Source organism: Nematostella vectensis, chromosome 10 (genome assembly GCF_932526225.1).
Source record: "Nematostella vectensis chromosome 10, jaNemVect1.1, whole genome shotgun sequence".
Lineage (NCBI taxonomy): Eukaryota > Metazoa > Cnidaria > Anthozoa > Actiniaria > Edwardsiidae > Nematostella > Nematostella vectensis.
Genome location: NC_064043.1, coordinates 6,153,072 through 6,171,040, shown reverse-complemented (window position 1 = coordinate 6,171,040; position 17,969 = coordinate 6,153,072). Strand labels below are relative to the sequence as shown.

The 17,969-nt window shown below is 41.4% G+C and overlaps 1 protein-coding gene across 1 annotated transcript; it reads right to left on the bottom strand.

Annotated features, from left to right (window-relative positions):
- Window positions 1-1,496: 1,496 nt before the first annotated feature.
- Window positions 1,497-17,969, bottom strand: LOC116604609 (serine/arginine repetitive matrix protein 1). Its single transcript, XM_032367198.2, has 19 exons — window positions 17,797-17,969; window positions 17,636-17,685; window positions 16,113-16,153; window positions 15,139-15,535; window positions 14,650-14,695; window positions 14,466-14,548; window positions 14,322-14,371; window positions 13,812-13,913; window positions 12,334-12,489; window positions 10,515-10,587; window positions 10,194-10,255; window positions 9,021-9,253; window positions 8,193-8,283; window positions 6,096-6,257; window positions 5,095-5,163; window positions 4,784-4,859; window positions 3,276-4,390; window positions 2,660-2,731; window positions 1,497-1,639 (listed from the first exon to the last, which is right to left on the bottom strand). Coding segments are annotated over exons 1-19 (2,925 nt in total). The 5' UTR covers window positions 17,799-17,969; the 3' UTR covers window positions 1,497-1,594.

Sequence of the window (17,969 nt, the reverse complement as noted above, 5' to 3'; positions counted from 1 at the left end):
ACATTAGCCTTGGGCAAGCTGTTATTCGTCATAGTGTAGAGTTCCTTAGAGAAAAGCCAAAAAGCTATATAATAGAGTTCAAAATAGTCCCCGAAAACAATCCATTGAAGTAAACACAGTCTATTTATTAACCTTTTCTTATACCAAAACGAAAAATAATGGCGGATTAGATAGGTTTTGAAGTAATGAATTTTGCAAATTTATTGTTTGTCCGCGCGCGCACCTGAATGACGCCATCTTAATGAGCGCGCACGATGTTTTTCATTTTTTTTTCTTCAACTCATCAAACGAGCGCGCGCTGACAATGCTTGCTTTAGTAGAGAATTGACTCCAAACACTTTCCCGAATTCTTAAACATTCTAATTTTCTTTGAAGTTGTCGTAGTTTTTTTGGTCGTACGGCTTTATACTTTTTGATGTTTTCATCCGGCAGTTTCAGAGGTCCTTACTTAAGGCCACACGTATCCGGAAATTTCTGAATACGCAATTTTTTTTTTCCGGCCGTATCCGGAAATTGTTGCTCTCCAGAGTGGAATTTTTTTATCCGATACAAATAACAGGTAGCCCAAGCTCTTTATTTGTCCCTATTGATATTTACGGTATACATAGGGCGAAGCAAAATTAGTAAAAAAAATATCAAAAACAACATGTTGAAAAGACGTGTAGTCTAGTGTTGTGTTTTTGTTTACTTTTTGCGTGTTCTCTGGTCGTATTAAAGCGCCTTTGTTTTTTTTTTAATTCACGATTTGAACTCTTACCAGAACGGAGTGAAAGGAAGGCGAGAAATTTTGGACCTCATGTTCCGTCTTCAAAAACACACACGGCCGAAAATTACGCTGGATACGCGTGAACGAGCCAGATTCGAAAAAAAAATGGGTTTTAGAAATTTCCGGATACGTTTGGACGGCTGAAAACGATTCGAATACGCTGTGTGTGGACGCGAAAATTTTCGCATCCGCAAAAAAATATATGCGGGAAAAAAAATTTCCTGATACGTGTGGACATTGCGCGAGAGCTTGCGAAAAAGGGGGCGGAGATATCCCTTTTATAGCGTGTCTCAAAAAGCCAAACCTTTGTTACTATTTTACCAGTATTAAAAGAGAGAAATCACGACCTAATATTCTAAAAACAAAGTGTTTTACGAAATCCAATAGAAAACAACATTTTCTCCACGACCGATGGAAACGGACGCTTTCGCATTCTTATTATTTTGCAAGGATGGCAGCGACTCTTAAAAACCCATGATCCCTCACAGCCCCTGTACCCCTTATCTCCCATAAACCTTTGCGACTGTACACAAGTGTATGCTATAACAGCACACAGCCGCGCCCTCTCACCAATAAATCTTAGGAACGGACCATGAGATGGTAGAAATCAAGACTAATCTCACTACTAAAATGCACGTCTCAATTGCATGGATTTTTTCGGCACTAAATTGTCACTCAGACAGGAGTGCGGTCAAAGCAATTCAACATTCGTCAATGACAGAGACACTAGTATCTAAGCACTTATTTTTCTTGTCAAATATTTACAATCAGGTTCATGCTATAAAATATTTTTTCTAATATATTTTATGTTTGCGAAGTATAATGCCTTTATAGCGCATCTTGTTGCAGTTCTCGCTGTTTCAGCATCAGCCCCTAGAGAGAGGGAGAGAGAGTAAAGCATTACGATGGAATGAGGCTTGTCGCTCGCGAGTTAGCCTGCATACAGGCTCTCCATTTTTTTTTCTTTTTTAAATAGCATTACGGGCTATTGTACGTCAAGGGTCACGGGTAAGGAGGCGTGAAACGCCAAAGGCTATGGTACGTCAAGGGTCACGTGTAAGGAGGCGTGACACGTCAAAGGCTATGGTACGTCAAGGGTCACATGTAAGGAGGCGTGACACGTCAAAGGCTATGGTACGTCAAGGATTACGTGTAAGGAGGCGTGACACGTCAAAGGCTATGGTACGTCATGGGTCACGTGTAAGGAGGTGTGAGACATCAAAGGCTATGGTACGTCAAGGGTCACGTGTAAGGAGGCGTGGCACGTCAAATGCTATGGTACGTCAAGGGTCACATGTAAGGAGGCGTGACACGTCAAAGGCTATGGTACGTCAAGGATTACGTGTAAGGAGGCGTGACACGTCAAAGGCTATGGTACGTCATGGGTCACGTGTAAGGAGGTGTGACACGTCAAAGGCTATGGTACGTCAAGGGTCACGTGTAAGGAGGCGTGGCACGTCAAATGCTATGGTACGTCAAGGGTCACATGTAAGGAGGCGTGACACGTCAAAGGCTATGGTACGTCAAGGGTCACGGTTAAGGAGGCGTGACACGTCAAAGGCTATGGTACGTCAAGGGTCACGGTTAAGGAGGCGTGACACGTCAAAAGCTATTGTACGTCAAGGGTCACGTGTAAGGAGGTGTGACACGTCAAAGGCTATGGTACGTCAAGGGTCACGTGTTAGGAGGCGTGACACGTCAAAGGCTATGGTACGTCAAGGGTCGCGGTTAAGGAGGCGTGACACGTCAAAGGCTATGGTACGTCAGGGGTCACGTGTTAGGAGGCATGACACGTCAAAGGCTATGGTATGTCAAGGGTCACGGTTAAGGAGGCGTGACACGTCAAAGGCTATGGTACGTCAAGGGTCTAGGAGTTTATGTCGTCATATATACCTTTCTAAGCTCTTTAAGCTGCTCGAGGATCATCTCTTGTCGTGCAGTGGGAGTCATTCCGTCTGGAATACCCTAATGTATATAATGCATGTCAGAATACATGGTATACCGCGACAGGCATCGTTAGTAAAAGCGAAACGAAAATAAGCAACACGAAACGGCCCAGACATCGACATATATCGTTATGTCAGGAAACCATAACACGACACGGTCCCGGCACGATTACGACACCGCCACGACACGTTCCCGATAATATCACACGACACGGTCCCGGCACGATTACGACACCGCCACGACACGTTCACGATAAAATCACACGACACTGTCCCGGCATGGTTACGACACCGCCACGACACGTTCCCGATAATACCACACGACACGGTCCCGGCACGATTACGACACCGCCTCGACACGTTCCTGATAAAATCACACAACAGTCCCGGCATGGTTACGACACCGCTACGACACGTTCCCGATAATAATCACACGACACGGCCCATCACACGATACTATTACACATGAGGATCATGTCACGCTTATGAAACCGTCCCAATACCATCATCACAACACGGTCAAGACACGCAGTGTATTTCGCGGTATGCACGTCAGTACTTACGTGACGGGAAGAAAGGGACGACTGCGACTTCTGCTGCCGAGGTGAGGTTTTCTCCTGCACCAGTCGCTCCTGTCGCTGAGTGTTCCCCTGTAAACTCAATGTTTTTCTTGTGACAGCTGCGTCCTTCGCAAGCTTGGTAGCGGCGGACCTGTATGGCGCCCCTATGACTCGAGTATTTGACGGCTGCTGTCGCTTGTTGGCGGCCGCCATCCCTGCCCCACCCTTGGCTCGGCGTGGGGATATCTCCTTAGGCTTCTCCTCCGGCAGATGAGTAGTAGGGGTACGATACATTGGGGTTATACCCACTCCGTCTCCGGGTGGGACCCCGCCACGCCTTTTGGGGTTATCCTTCACTGTTCTTTCGCCTTTCTCTGGCACCCTAAGTGTCATAGGGGTATCGGGAGGGACAGGCAGGGTGGCGCTGGTCGTGCGGTGGTAGGGTATAACAAAGGCGTCCTCCATGGCACTGAAGGGAGGGGCCCGCTCTTCAGGTACCTCGCGTGTGTTTGCGGTTCCCCCAGGGGGTGTTTTCGCACGACTTTTATTTCTATTCGTCAAGCGAGACGTGGGTAACTTGCGTCCTTCGTATGGTTCTGACTGAGATGTCATAGTTCGACTGATGTTACCTCTGCGATTAGAAACAGGCGACTTGACGCCCCGACTACGGTGAGACGTCGGAGACTTGGACCGAGCCGTCTGTTGCTTGCTGTTGGATTTGTTACGAAGCGTAGGAATAGGCGGTGAGTCCGCGCGCCTTAGATCCAGCGGCGGTACCACAGTTTCCTCAGGTATGTACCGCGCATTCGTGTGATTATCGTAGCTGCTGGTCATCGGTACGCGGGGGCTAGTGTCATTGTCATACCCGCTGACCGCTGGCACGCGGGCGCTTGATTGATTATCATACCCGCTGCCAGGTGGCACGCGGGCGCTAGACAGGTAATCATATTCGCAGACCGCTGGCATGTGCGTACTGGACGGTTGAGTCCTTGGGGAAGTATTTGGGGCGACGCTGGCTCTGCCATGTGTCCCCACACCCGCTGTTGTTCCGCCAGCTGGCCCGACGGGCCTCTCGTTAAACGCCGTGGCTTGTGATACGACGTACGATCTTGACGGAGCTACAAAGACAACAAGAATAATCAGGGAAAGGTACTTACACACTAAGCATGTGTTGTGGGGGTTAACTCGAGTGTAAGATGGTTAAAGGAGAAGGGGAAAAGAAGGGAAGCGTAAGTGAATCGGGCCGTATAACAGGGTACTTAAGAAAGGGCGAAACGGGGACAGAGATTCGCTTTATTTTAGGATTAAAATATACAACAGAATCCGGAATTTCATCGATTTTAGGCCATGAAAACGGCGCTTTGGGTTACCGGGATCAAGATTTTATTTATAAATGGAATGGGTGTAGTTGTAGACAACAACTGTAAATACAGTATTTGTAAACAAAAGCGGACAAGAAAAACGCCTACACAAGAACCTTCCACCCACCCTCCCTTCATAGCTTTACGCACCCCCAGCACGAGCCTTCAAACCGGACGTGTCATGACCAGCGGCTTCTACATGTTTCCTCCGCTTCTCGGATTTTTCCTAAACCATGAGGTAAACAGATGGTGAGGTAAAGACAAACATAAGGGAGAAGTGAGGATTAACTCAAACAACAAGGTCTTGTCTCTCCCCCCCCCACCCCACCCCCCCACACACACACCTCCAGGTTGGAATTGTTTAAAAAATATAAGGGAGTTACTGCCCCCCAGTTTTAAGCCTAACCTATTGGGGTTGCCCCCCCCCCCCCCCCTTGTTAAGATCTCAGACACGCCCATACCTGTTGGGCCGATTGGTACGCGTCAAGGACACTCTGCTGTAACGCCTCGCTACGACGCTTGGCCTCCTCCTGTACAACGGCAATACTAATATAAGTCATTCAAGATTCCTCCTGTACAACGGCAATACGAATATAAGTCATTCAAGATTCCTCCTGTACAACGGCAATACGAATATAAGTCATTCAAGATTCCTCCTGTACAACGGCAATACGAATATAAGTCATTCAAGATTCCTCCTGTACAACGGCAATACGAATATAAGTCATTCAAGATTCTTCCTGTACAACGGCAATACAAATATAAGTCATTCAAGATTCTTCCTGTACAACGGCAATACAAATATAAGTCATTCAAGATTCTTCCTGTACAACGGCAATACAAATATAAGTCATTCAAGATTCCTCCTGTACAACGGCAATACGAATATAAGTCATTCAAGATTCCTCCTGTACAACGGCAATACGAATATAAGTCATTCAAGATTCTTCCTGTACAACGGCAATACAAATATAAGTCATTCAAGATTCTTCCTGTACAACGGCAATACAAATATAAGTCATTCAAGATTCTTCCTGTACAACGGCAATACAAATATAAGTCATTCAAGATTCCTCCTGTACAACGGCAATACAAATATAAGTCATTCAAGATTCCTCCTGTACAACGGCAATACAAATATTATTTATCTAAGATTCCTGCTGTTCAATGACAATACGAATATAAGTCATCTAAGATTCCTCCTGTACAATGACAATATGAATATAAGTCATTCAAGATTCCTCCTGTACAACAGCAATAAAAATATAAGTCTTTCAAGATTCTGGACGTCGGCTCCAGAGTGTAAAAGAATTTCCATCAGCCACTTCTTTGTTTACTTGTTATTGTTAACATTTGAACTTACAAAACGGTCTATTTGCAAGGAAACTGAGTAATAATAACCGATGAGCGTAAAACTAGAATGGTCACAGCTCGAATGGTCTAACCATATGAATATGTCTACCTCTTGTTGCTGCTTTCGCTTGAGCTCCTGCTCAAATTGACGGTTGAGGTTATCTCTCTCCGCCTTCAGACGAGCCTCCTCAAGAGCTTCCTCGCGCATGCGCCGTGCCTTCTCCTCCTGCTTCAGCCGGCGCTTCTCTTCCACTTGCTCCTGAATGGCGCGCTGCAACAAACATGTGACCAGGCATTCGACCAATTAGAAACCAAATGAGGGTCACGTGTGTCCCAAGATTTTTAATATAATCTACAAAATACACTTGTTTCAGTGAGACACCGGACAACCGGTCAATTAGAAAACAGATAACAAGATCGCGCGATGTTATCAAAGAGACAGAACAAGTAAGTTTTGAAACTAATAAAATTCGTAGAATCACTCACTACAACATAATCCACGTAACCCGATGAGACTCGGTAATCTGCGATAGAAACCAGATGGGAGGATCCCATGAGCTGCTAAGATTATGGCCTCCTCAGCAGGCTTTTCTACCCATTGAAAAGAAAAAGCTTTTGTTTTATGCGGGGTTCCTGTGGAGAAAAATAACGCAGGCACCAGTCTCCAGCGTCCTAAAATCACAGGAATCCCGAATATGAATAAAGGCCATTACAGAGTAGAGTTGCCTGCGGAGGAGGCTACTAAGATTATTAAATCGAGTAACAAAGACACACATCTTGTGCCTTGGAAAGGCACAAGGCCTATGAGGCGGCTCTTCTTCTCAATCATGTGGGACAGTTTATGCTGATAGCTTTCTGGTAGCGTTTCAATGAAAGATTTCTTATCATATCTTGGCACCCTACAATTTCGTTCGCAGAGCCCACTACCTTAATGCCAGAGGCAAGGTACCTTGGCACAAAGGTACGTAAGGTCTGGGAACGGGGTTGCACACCGTATCACAGAAGTTAGTCTCCTGCGAGCCGTTCTTTGTGTCAGTCACGCAACTCGTGACTCACTCGTGACGTTTTGCATTCGTGACGCACTCGTGAAGTCACGCACTTACAAAGAACGGATGCGCAGGAGACTACACAAACGTCTTCAACATAAAATATTGCCAAGGCTTGATTTAGCTTCACGTCTTTTTTCGGCATTGGAATATGAATCAAATTGACATTTTTGGCGGCTTACACTTGGCCCACCAGGAGCTAAAAAAGGATTGCCAAGAAAACAACATGGCGTTTGACAATATACACGTTTAACAACACTGTAGCCCAGTGCGAGACGTGTAAGCGTATCGATTCAATAAGCTAAATGTCCTGCAAGGATATGGAAATGTTATAAATTTAGAGACAACACTGATGCAAAGTTAAAGTATAACAAAATATTCAAGAAAAAGGCAACACTAAACGTCTTTCGTTAGAAAACCAAAACAAACAAACGCTCATATTTCCGTGTCGTTGATGGATATACAGAAAAAAAAAACACAGAAATTTACGAAAGATTCAATAGGAAAGGTGTAAAATAGAAATGTTTTAATTTCTATCATGCAGTTTACTTTTATATTGAAATGGAGATTAAGTGGGAAAAAAACAGGTGCCAGAAATCCAAACAAGCTGGCAATGTACAGTAATTAAAAACGCCTCACGAATACAAAGTCAATTCAAAACAACAATTTAGGCATTCGATCGATCCGTGCATTTCCAGAATCAAACGGTGCAATTCGTTTTAACGCCAAACCATAAGAAAGGGTATAAGAAAATAGATATAATTTACAAGCAATTTAATTCTGAATCTTTATATAAAGCTATCGGTTTAAATTTGAATAATCTTTCAAGATACCAAAGTTACTTAAAATAATGCTTATTCAGCAGCCCTTTTAAGCCGTTTCTAAAGTAAGGAAGTAAAAAATCCTGACGAGGTGGCCGAGAGCTTTCGAATATCTTCTTGAAAGTGATGAGGCAAAATTGTACCCATTTTTTCAATTGCCACTGACTTGGTTTGACGATTCCTCAATGCGTACACCCGCTTTGACATTTTATTCATTTCCTTTTCACTCCTAATGAGAAAATCTGACACCACGCACAGGATATCATTTTATCATAAAAGCAACTTTCCGTGACAAATGAGGATTTTGTGATAGGATTGTCTTATAGTCTTTGTACAAACCTGATGTTCCAGCACTTTCTGGTGTTTTCTGCTCATATCCTCTTGGGCCTGCGGGTCCATTGAGTGGAAACCAAAGCCTCGTGCATGAGACCTATAACCATAGCAACACACGTGAGAATCCATCACCATGGTTACGCTAATGAAAAGAGCGCCGGGCTGGACTATGGATATTAACAGTTTGAATAGCAGGGTAAATAGGGGAATAATAGGGGGTTATTACACAAAGTAAGGTCTTTATGTTGTGGTGGCAACAGCTGGTAGAGATGGCCGGTGATTGGTCGAGGAATTTACAAGAAATAATGTACAAATTAAGCTAGATTGTATTCTTAAAAAGGTAAAAAATTTAAGCCATGTCAATACAAAATACAAATATACAAATTATAGTTTAATATTTTGATGATAACCATTTCTAACAAATGGGCAATTCGAGTATGTGAGCACTTGCGAATACCAAATTGCGAGGAGATCCGAATGTCTTTTTTGCAGTGAAATGTATGCTTGGACTCATGACGAAAAAAAGACCTTGCGATCGTGCGAGAATAAAGACAGGAACATTTTTTTTAAAACGTTCTCAGAACAAAATACGCCCCAAAGCGATTACATGGAAATCATTTAACATCAGGTTACAAGTTTTTTGGTGTGCTTGATTGTAGAATATGTTAATGGAAGCATTGACAAATGATAACTGAGACTCGGACGTTATGTTGTACTAAAATGTGAATCACTTGACTCGAGTCAAAGCCATAGGAAGGTGCTTCTTCTGACATCGGAGAGGGAAATCTAACACAAACGTCCAGAGGCACAAAGGCTGAAAAAAAACCGTCTTACTTATTATTGATGCTTCCATCCAAGGGCACATTTGCAGACATGTCCCCAGGAGATAATGGCCCGCCTTGCTGGGGCACCTGTGGTGGGCCTGCAGGAGCCTGGGAGCTGGTATTGAAAGTTTGGTGCTGCACTTGCTGTGTATTACTGGCCTCAGTCTGGTGTCGAGGCGGAGAGACTTTAGGGGGAGACTGGTACTGTTCTAGTTGCTGAGCCCATGTGATGTTTGAAAGCTCCTGGAAGGGATCAAGTTTTTCAAAGTGTGTCAACCGCTTGCATATTCGTACTAAGAAAATGTAAAGGAGATATGCCAACCGAGCAAGTACTGTAAGTACTTAAAAAGCACGTTTAGGTCTTGGTACAGGGTGTGAATTTCAAGTAATGTTGTTTTGTTCACTTTCTATCATTACCGCGCTATCAATTTGAGCGTGGAACGCCAGTTGTTTTGTCGATGAGTTTTTGCGTAAAAACTATAAGTTTTGACGGCACAACAGCATGTTGTCAAGGCGAGCTTTGAATATTGTTAGGTCAAAGGCAAGAGCAATTTTAGCGGGCTGTCTGATTTTCTGGGGTGGGGCGCGACACGTGAAAAGAGCTATTTAGGGAATTAGCGTGAAAACATCATTATATTGGTCGAAGTAACAAGTCAATTCAATGTGCTGTCAAACGTCGGAATGTTTGTAGGACGCATTCTCGACTCTGGAATTCTTTCGAAAATAAACTAAACTCAAGTTAAAGTCGAATACGACCAAAATTTTAAATATTTTTCGTCGATTTAGGGAGGCGCAAACTGTTATGTATTTATTTTGCGCAAAAATCCTTCCAAACTTTAGTGACCACGAACAGCTTACTTTGATATGTTAATTTCCCGGGATAATACGTGGCTGAGTTAAAGCCGCCCTGTATGTTCGGCTTTTCTTATTCATTCGTTCCATTTTACAATTCCTCAACGGGCGCATTCCCGTAGTTGGCACCTTGAAAACATTGAGTTGTGACGTCATAACTATTTGTTTTCGCGCTAAAACTACTGCCGTTCCACGCAGTGTAGCGCAGTGTTTTCTAGTACGAGCTAACCCGAGTATCAGGCCATTTTATCATTCTCTGTAAAAAATAAAAATAAAATAAAGGTACAAACAAGTACGGCTAGATTCCATTTATGTTATTTTCCTCAATTACCTGCTTCTGTTCCTGAAGTTTCTGCTGCTGCTCTCTTTCCTTTTTTTCTGCTATTTGTTTTTCTGACAAAATAAGGAAATAAGTGAATTAAAAAATGAAATTATATAAAAAAATAGAAGCATGACGAACGATGACTCTCCCAGGTTTTAGCTAAGAATATTTCGGATTTTAAGCTGATTAAAAATAGTATGTGATATACAGTACAATATGACTGTATAAGCCAGACATTTTACAACTAGAGTTTTAAGAAAAATAAATGTTCAGCTATGCAAATCTTCCGATTTTTTTAACCCCAGAGGTGTGAGAAAAGTGATGATTTACCAAGTTCCGCCCTCCAGATCCTGTGCTGCTCTGCTTTACTCAGTTGAGTGTCAAGTGACACCAGTCCTGGGGCCTTGAAAATAATATGAAAAAACAAAGTAATGTTAGGATTTTTTAATGAGGTGCTGATGGTTGCCTTAGGAGTTGATCTGATAAGAAGAGGGTATTTCACAAAAAAAAATAAAGTATATGGTTGTGCATACATTGCATATTATACACTTAAGCGCAAGTGCACAGCATCTACATAGTAGCCATAGCACACCCATGAATACCTCAAAGATCTGCCTTTTTCAATTTTTTGCTTTAACCTTTTTAAACTGATTGACCTTGTGTGCATGTGTGCAATAGAAAGATCTTCAAATATCAAAGCAGAAGCGGATGTAGGGGGAGGGTTTAGGGGGTTTAAACCCCCCTTTTGGCGTCAAGAAAGCCATATGTAACAAAAAAATAACCCCCTCCCCCTTTGTCACTTAGCAACACCCCCCCCCCCCCCCTTAGCAAAAAAGCTAGATCCGCCCCTGAAAATAAGTTACATCCTCTTTCCAAAAATCATCCTTGTTTCCTTAGGATATGGGCTAAAGTGAGCTTTTATATTATTCTTAGAGAGGACGGGTGTTATCTATGAGCATACTAAAAGCATGCTCAAGCCACACACATACAAACTCACCCCCACAGCAAAGGGCAGGGAATTGTGTTATCTCATTAAAACATGATCAAGCCACACACATACAAACTCACCCCCACAGCAAAGGGCAGGGAATGGTGTTATCTCATTAAAACATGATCAAGCTACACACATACAAACTCACCCCCACTGCAAAGGACAGGGTATGGTGTTATCTCATTAAACATGATCAAGCCACACACATACAAACTCACCCCCACAGCAAAGGACAGGGTATGGTGTTATCTCATTAAACATGATCGAGCCACACACATACAAACTCACCCACACAGCAAAGGGCAGAGTATGGTGCTATCTCATTAAACATTCTCAAGCTACACACATACAAACTCACCCCCACAGCAAAGGGCAGGGAATGGTGTTATCTCATTAAACATGATCAAGCCACACACATACAAACTCACCCCCACTACAAAGGACAGGGTATGGTGTTATCTCATTAAACATGATCAAGCCACACACATACAAACTCACCCCCACAGCAAAGGGCAGGGAATGGTGTTATCTCATTAAACATGATCAAGCCATACACATACAAACTCACCCCCACTACAAAGGACAGGGTATGGTGTTATCTCATTAAACATGATCAAGCCACACACATACAAACTCACCCCCACTGCAAAGGGCAGGGTATGGTGTTATCTCATTAAACATGATCAAGCCACACACATACAAACTCACCCCCACAGCCTAGGGCAGGGTATGGTGCTATCACATTAAACATGATCAAGCCACACACATACAAACTCACCCACACAGCAAAGGACAGGGTATGGTGTTATCTCATTAAACATTCTCAAGCCACACACATACAAACTCACCCCCACAGCAAAGGGCAGAGTATGGTGTTATCTCATTAAACATTCTCAAGCCACACACATACAAACTCACCCCCACAGCAAAGGGCAGAGTATGGTGTTATCTCATTAAACATTCTCAAGCCACACACATACAAACTCACCCCCACTGCAAAGGAGCTTCTAAGGGCTGATGGCAGAGTAGTCTCGGCATTACTAGTGCTAGTACTAGTACACATACAAACTCACCCCCACTGCAAAGGAGCTTCTAAGGGCTGATGGCAGAGTAGTCTCGGCATTACTAGTGCTAGTACTAGTACACATACAAACTCACCCCCACTGCAAAGGAGCTTCTAAGGGCTGATGGCAGAGTGGTCTCGGCATTACTAGTGCTGGTTGCCATGGTGACAGCAGGTGTGGGCACAGTCCCTCTGTGACTAAGGGTAGCAACAGGAGATGTGTTCACGCCAGATGAGTTTGGCATCTGACCCTTAAATCATACAAAAAATACAGATCAGAGCACTTAAAGAATGTGAATCAACCACTCCTTTGCGTTTGTTTATTATTGAAAAAAACAGCGGTTTATTTGCAAGAAAACTTCATAATAACAATCAACGAATGAAGTCTGATATGTTGTTGACGATATTTAATTCTGAATATATTGGTTACTCGTTTGAATAAGCTGATGGAAATGGATGCTTTGTGTGACTTGTCAATGAGCGGGAGCATAAAATGGCAGCGTGATTGGCCTACTTTAATATTTGAAGAGTCAACAATCAGTGTTAGCAAAGGACTTATCAGGGATCACAATGTCTTCATTTGAGTGGTTTACACTACTGTGCTACTGTAAGTTCCACCACAATTTCAATCAGGGCTTCTGGAATTACGCGGAAAAAAACTCAAGATTACGCGGGATTCTTTGCTAAATTACACGCTAAATTACGCTGAAAATCAATCATTACGCCCTAAATTACACGGGATTTTGCAATACATGTTGATTTAAAAAATCAAAATTTTGCGGGATTCTTTACTGAATTACGCGCTAAATTACACAGAATATCAACTGTTACGCCCAAACTACATTTTGTACCGAAGGAAAGCACGAAATAACTTGAAAAGGTTTATTTTATTGCGCGAAAATATCTTAGGCGAGTTTTCATTGGCTCCTAGCCACCAGCCAATTAAAAAAGGTATTTTATCATTAGTACTAGGCCTTAGCGGTTTAACAAAAAACGCCTAGTCATTTTATTTGTTTTGAATTCAGTTCGCAATATCGCACTCTTACGAAGAATATCTCTCTTTTTTTACGAGAAATAGATGTAAGAACCCTAAAAGAACACATCAGCTGTGCACTTAAATGTTTTGTCAAATTACCAAATTAGCCAAATTACGCAGGATTACGCGGAAATTTGTGGTTTACGCGGATTATGCGGAGAAAGCCAAATTACGCGCTTCCGCACAAATGAAAATACAGGCAACACTAATGTCTGAATAACAGAGTTAAAAGATTTGACTGTTTGTTCATCTTTACGTCTTCTCTGTTAAAGTTTACGTCCTAGGCAACCAGGGCTGGATCCTGGAGTTCTGATACGAGGGGGCTGAAGCAAGGATTTTAACAAAGGAGAAGTGCTGGGTATTTTTTATTTTTATTTTTTATTTTTTTTTGTGGATTTCCTTATAAAAATTCTCTATATTTTTCATCAAAATCTCGGAAAATAGGGGGGCAGGGCCCACAGAACCAAACCTTAGGTCTGCTGGACGGACATGTGACAATGGCGTCATGGGAGGCACCTCTCAAGGATGCTACTCTACCTTGGACATTCTGTGGTAATCTGCCAACACGTTCCCAGATTGTGTTCTGATGGGCGCACCTGCCCCAGGGCGGCCCCATGGGTTGTACTCCTTAAACTGATCCTACAAAACAGAGTTCAGTGTAACAAAACATACATCTATCCCTTTATTCAGGAGAGAAGATCTACATCAGTCAGCCAATATTGAAAAATTGGGGGAAGGGGGAACTTTGCCTAATCAAAATGCAGGTTGCCTTTAGGAGCATGAGTGTTAAAAAAGGCGCTCTAGGAACATAACGCAGCATCTCTTGCAAAGATGGAACAAGTACATAAAACAAATGGCAGGAGGTGCATTTATTGATTTTAGCACCAATATACTCCAGTCAATAGGGCAGTCCATCCTTGGCCCACCCCTGGATATCCAATACTTTCAACGATATTTGATGAACATAGTCCTATGTCCTCCTTAGTTTACTTAGAAAATATAAAGTATACAGTATGAACCTAAACACAATTTAACAAGGTGCCCCACCTTTTGCTTCTCTTGTTCCTTCTTTTGCTTCGCTGAGGCTACTTGCTTATCTAAAGAGAACAGGGAAAAGCATACAGTATGACAACCACATTCATATATTCATGTATGCACCACATTTGAGACTGTTATGAAAAATGCAATTACCAAGCTCTTCCTTCCATTGAGCATTTTTGTCTGGTGCAGCAGTTTCTTCAACCTTATTTATCTGTCTTGTTACATTTGAAGCCCTGTCAGACAAAGACAAAATGTACATTTAAAAAAAAACTACCTTCTTTATCAGAGATTTTCACATTTAAATCTAGATTGTAATAAAATACATACTGGTTACCTCTGTAAAAATTCAACTTCTCCTTTGCCATTTTCGTTGGAGGAACCTTAAAATAAAATCAGAAAAATATAAATTATTAATGACTCAAAACCACCTTCACTTCCAAGACTGACTTAAACTTATAATAGCCAGGAGGTAATGCCCAGGGAGAGGGGGACTTTCATAAAAGCAGAAGGGGATGATAGTCAGGGTGTAGTCAACAGTATTCCTACCCCTAAAAGATAGCCCATTGTTTGTGATTTGGTGTCAAAGTAATTTCTAGCTCTAAACACTAAAAACAAACACATTCTCAGAAGCCACCATCAAGCACATCTCTTTTCTGACTAAATTTATATATAATTTGCAGTATATCTAATTGTTATTAGAATCTGATGATCCACTAAAGTGAGACCCCGTAAGGGATAGCAGAAACAGAAAAAAATTTTAAACACCCCCAAAGGAATGGCAACTAAGGGTAGCCATAGTAGCATGCATTGCATCGTAACCTACCATTCTGCTTACGAGGACTTATGGAATTCACAACCTTGGCTAACTGCTCTCTGGTCATTCCTCCAGGATGGTTTGAGTCCTCACTTTTAATAAGCTTGAGAATACTCAATAGTTGATCATGTGTTACGATCCCTGCGTCTTGACTTCTGACATCATTCTCTGGTCTTGATTCCTGGTAGGCTTCATGACCAGTAGGTTTTTGTCGTTTAGGGGCAGTTATCTTCTTGCCCTGTCTGGGAGTTTGTGTTTCCTTTCTTGAGGGTCTAGCCTTGACTCCTACTCCCCCTAGTTTACTCTCTCTGCCTTTGACCCCTGGATTTGTCCGTGGTGGTTTAGTTGATAAGCTAGTTTTCTTCCCATGGGAGGCTCTTGACACTGTTTGATCCCTGTTAGATCCCTGTTGCATTGTCGGAAATAATGAATAAGCACAAGAATTTAACCTCCAGCCTTTGAGGATACTTTTAAGAATATAATAACATTAAAGTCGCCTGGCTAGGTCTGATATACCTATGATGTCTCTTCAGCACCACAAAAACAACAAGGTCATCATCTTTAAAAGACTCTGTTTTTAGTACAGAGGAATCTTGATATACTGAGCATTACTCAATACAAAAATATACTGTATTTATTATCTCAGTATAATAAGACTGATTTAAGTTTCTGACAAACAATAAAAAATAACAATATTCTTTACATAAAGGGACAACACAGTATGTCCCTTGCCATATCCTAAGGTTGAGATTTCACTGTAATTCAAAATTCTCACACCCTCTAGTAGATTATTCCCAGGTTTTAGAACAAACCACTGAGGAAATAGTAAAAAAAAAATACTTCAATTAAGAACTAAAACATTTTTTTGCCATGTGTGACAAGTTTGTATATTTGAGCCCACAAACTATGACCCTAGTTGAACTTTTTTTCTTTAAGGGTGGAGATTGACATGATGCATCTAATATTTACTGTACATTATATACCTTTTGGTGATCATTTCTCCTGCCTGGCTGAAAAGGTTTTTCTGCAATTGAATAGTAACAACTTGTAGTCAACCCAATCAACTAATTTCAGGTAACCTTTATATCTACATAACACACCTTGCTTATAATACTATTTTTAGTATTTATTAAAAAGGTCATACTATATATAACATTGTTTAAATACATTGTTTAAGAAAAAATAAAAATTAAAAAGATTTTTGAAATAAGTATACGGTCAAAACAAAGTGATATTTTTTTGTGGAATTCAATGGTTGAAAATAATGAAAACACAGGTGTACAGTAAAAAAATTTCCCAGGTGATTCCAGGGAAGTGTAAGGAGATGGAATGGCAACTGCATAAATTATATGATTTTACATATTCTATGTTTGTTTTGCTTAGTTAATTTGAATTTTTCGAATTTTTTTACTTTTATGCATTTTGTAGAATTTGATATTTTCCACACAAATAACAAAATAGGTTGATGGCAGTATACCTAAAGCTTTTATATCTAAAAATTGGGGCTTGCTAGAGATAGTTTTCATGGCAAAATGTGTTCCGATGCTTGTAGTACGAGTTTCCCTGTGATTGGCTTTGTTGTTGTGCGGCCGGGCACTACAGAGCATCAAAATCTGTGCATTGCTCGTTGAATTTCTATATTTTAAACACAAATCACAACATAGGTTGATGCCAATAAACCTAAAGCTTCTACATCTGAAAATTGGGGCTTGCTAGAGATGTGAACTTTTGATGCTTGAAGTGAAAGGCGCGAAACAAACATTCCAAACTGCTGTGGCCAATCAGAGTACGTAATTCGCCTTTAATACATTTAGTTGCGATTCCATCTCCTTACACTTCCTTGGTGATTCCCAACATCTTTCAAATGCAAATTATATACTGGATGTGTAGATTTTTTTTTGGAGAATTCCCTTTGAATTTCACTTGGAGAATGATACAGCCACAAGTAGCTGCGCAATATCGTTTTATGTGGAAATTAACCATGGAATTCCCTCATCGATGATGATTTTCTCTATATAGTCATCCAATGAAAAGAGTGCCTGTTAAAAGAGAGGTCATTAATGCAATTAATCACAGATTGAAATATGTACTAAACGCACAAGTATTACTTGATTATTCTGCTCAAAAATTCGACCAAATAAGTATGTGAATTTTTGGTAGCTCCGATCAGGTTTCAATTGCATTCACTGCTAATAATCGCTCTTCATTTCCTGTTTCAATAGGGCAAGAACAAACAAAACACTTTTGATTAATAAAGTCGAACGCACGCGTAATATCCAAAGAAGAATACAATGATCTTTAACTTCGTAATATTCTGCCACATAATTCCGCGTCATTGTATTAATATCTCATTGTTTATTAATTAAGGTGTGAAGTTATTTTGTAGAGCAACTGTTCCAGGGTACATATGAAGTTGCTCCGACAAATGGCTTATATCGCGTGAACATCGTATAAACATAGAAAGTTATCTACGCTATACACGAAGTATGGAAATCCTAGTACCCACCATCACTGAAAACTATGTCAAGTTTGCCACCAGATGTGTTTAATTTGAGCCTATAAAATAGAAGAGAAAAAAGCATCAAAAACAGAACAGGCGAACAGATAAAGGCCGAGTATCCCTCGACTTCTTTGCATCACGATAATCATTAGCAAAAAGATACATACATCTTCGTGTCTTTGTTTCAATCCACACACAGGTTTATGACGAAAACGTATTTAGATTTCTTCGCGGCACTAAAGACAACACTGTGATCATTTTTTAAGATAAATCACGGTCGTTTCGCAGTTGTTTTCTGTCTTTTTTTTGTTGTTGACGACCAAGTGACCGCGCCGCGCCG

What these genes read in the sequence shown, in the direction of transcription:
- LOC116604609 (XM_032367198.2), bottom strand. An exon ending in GAAGCTCCTTTGCAGTGGGG is followed by an intron (nt 10,588 to 12,333) that starts GTGAGTTTGTAT and finishes ATTATTTTCAAG; the next exon opens with GCCCCAGGACTGGTGTCACT. An exon ending in CGTCCCTTTCTTCCCGTCAC is followed by an intron (nt 2,732 to 3,275) that starts GTAAGTACTGAC and finishes TATATACATTAG; the next exon opens with GGTATTCCAGACGGAATGAC.